The sequence below is a fragment of the Camelina sativa genome, chromosome 16, assembly GCF_000633955.1.
Source record: "Camelina sativa cultivar DH55 chromosome 16, Cs, whole genome shotgun sequence".
In the NCBI taxonomy this organism is placed as follows: domain Eukaryota; kingdom Viridiplantae; phylum Streptophyta; class Magnoliopsida; order Brassicales; family Brassicaceae; genus Camelina; species Camelina sativa.
Window position 1 is genome coordinate 9,458,130 of NC_025700.1, and position 2,140 is coordinate 9,460,269.

Consider the following 2,140-nt stretch of genomic DNA (forward strand, 5'->3'; position numbering starts at 1 on the left):
TTTCATTTTCCAGCCACGAATTCTGATGGCAATGGCTAGGGATGGTCTGCTGCCTTCTGTTTTTTCAGACGTTAATAGACACACACAGGTTCCGGTTAAAGCAACCGTGGCAACTGGGTTGTGTGCTGCAACCTTATCGTTCTTTATGGATGTGTCGCAGCTTGCAGGAATGGTAAGACAGTTTGTTTTCCTTCTTAATACCTGGTTTACGGAACATTTTTGCCATATGCCCTGTTATTAAGTATTTGAGGGCTTCTGATGGTGCAGGTGAGTGTTGGGACGCTTCTGGCATTTACAATGGTGGCGGTATCAGTGTTGATACTCAGATATGTTCCTCCAGATGAGCTACCTATTCCGTCATTTCTTCAAGAGAGGATTGATTCTGTTTCCTTCTTATGTGGTGAAACAAAGTCATCCGGTCATGCAGGCACTTCCAATAGCAGTCAACAACCTTTAATTAGCAAAAGTGATGCGTCCGTCGATTTCCCGGTTATCAAGAATCAAGAAGCTCTAGGGTGTTGTAAGTTACATCAAGAAACTCAGCTCTTTTTATGGGGAACATACATGTTTTAGCACAACGTCACATTAGTCAATGATTTTGCAGGGGTCAGCGAAGAAAACAGAAGGATGGTCGCTGGATGGAGCATTATGTTCACCTGTATTGGGGCCTTCCTTTTAAGTTATGCAGCATCAAGCGTGAGCTTCCCAGGGTTAGTTAGCTCATCATTGTCTATTTTAACTTTTAAGCATTGTCTTTTTCCTCAAAACTTTTATTGTTTATCATATCATCTTAGCTCTTTCTTTTTCTAATATATTCCAAATGGCTGGTTAATAGGCTTCTTAGATATTCGTTGTGTGGTATTGGTGGAAGTTTCCTCCTTGCTGGTTTGATTGCTCTGAGTTCTATAGATCAGGATGATGCCAGGCACACTTTTGGACATTCTGGAGGTAATGCTATATAATTGATTTGGTAAACAATCTGTACTGCACAATAAAGCTTTAGTCCTTATATATGTCTTGTGTTTACTAAAAAACTGTTTTGAAATTCCTATTTGAATAGGTTACATGTGCCCGTTTATTCCCCTTCTGCCGATCATATGCATTCTCATCAACATGTACCTTTTGGTTAAACTTGGGTTAGTATCTCTTCACTCACTTGTGCCTTCATTTACCATTTACTTTTGATTGTTTCTACAGCTACATAAACTATCAAGCATGGGACTCGTAACCATACAATTTTGTTGAGTTTTAAATAGTTTTAGCATGAACAAATTTGTTGGTGTAGATAGGAGGAGCAAAAATTTATGTGAATCTGTGTCCTTTGGTGATGGTGTTTTTTCTCAATTGTTTCCTCTAATCTATTGAGCTGCTAACATGACAGATCTGCTACATGGGCTCGTGTATCGGTGTGGCTGCTGATTGGAGTGATTGTGTATGTTCTCTATGGCCGAAAACACAGCTCGCTCGCCAATGCAGTTTACGTAACAACAGCTCATGCGGAGGAGATATATCGCGAACATGAAGGTTCTTTGGCATAGTCTGAGAAAGCATCTCTTTGGTTTAACACATGTAACATATAAGCAGCTGTGTAATATCTTCTTATATGGATGAAACAAGAATGCCATAATAGTATTTATGAGCTTAAGTTCCGTCTATGGGCTCTTTGTAAATAATATATTATATATATCAGCATTATGAATTCATAATCCGAAAACACTATACTCAAATTTCATATTCATGCACTCTTTCTTACAAATAATTTGACAAACAGTACTTAATCTTTGAGTCATATTACAAAAGAGATCATAAATTCATATGTGGAAAATGACTAAACTTTGGTGCCAGCAGCTAAGCTCCATACACGCAAGTTCCCAGTCTTGTCACCACTAAATAGCAATCCTCCAGGACCAATCGTGAGTGTGCTGATGGTGTGCGTAGAGAACATATTTCCTCTTTCTTCAAAAGATGGTAGGTCGTAAATGCCAACAGTTCCATTTTGGTAAGAGCAGAATATGATGGGTTTGGCCTCTGCATCGTGCACCCCACAGAGAGCATGAACACTCTGTTCTTGTCTGCGTGTATGAGTAACTTCCAAGCTTCCATTCTCAGAACAAGCCCAAACTTTTATGGTCCCATCCAA

At 39.4% G+C, this 2,140-nt stretch overlaps 1 protein-coding gene and 1 pseudogene across 1 annotated transcript; one reads left to right on the forward strand and one right to left on the reverse strand.

Annotated features, from left to right (window-relative positions):
* Positions 7-1,714, forward strand: LOC104750229 (cationic amino acid transporter 2, vacuolar-like). Its single transcript, XM_010471995.2, has 6 exons — positions 7-172; positions 268-520; positions 605-710; positions 836-948; positions 1,061-1,136; positions 1,382-1,714. Exons 1-6 carry the CDS (start codon positions 26-28, stop codon positions 1,536-1,538), a joined length of 852 nt encoding a protein of 283 aa, XP_010470297.1. The 5' UTR covers positions 7-25; the 3' UTR covers positions 1,539-1,714.
* LOC104753527 overlaps positions 1,746-2,140 on the reverse strand; it is a 1,786-nt pseudogene continuing 1,391 nt past the window's right edge.

Excerpts from the sequence above, each read along its gene's own strand:
- LOC104750229 (XM_010471995.2), top strand. The coding sequence starts at position 26 with ATGGCAATGGCTAGGGATGGTCTGCTGCCTTCTGTTTTTTCAGACGTT. Across the intron at positions 711-835 it reads TCAAGCGTGAGCTTCCCAGG|GCTTCTTAGATATTCGTTGT; the intron begins GTTAGTTAGCTC and ends GCTGGTTAATAG. Across the intron at positions 1,137-1,381 it reads TACCTTTTGGTTAAACTTGG|ATCTGCTACATGGGCTCGTG; the intron begins GTTAGTATCTCT and ends CTAACATGACAG.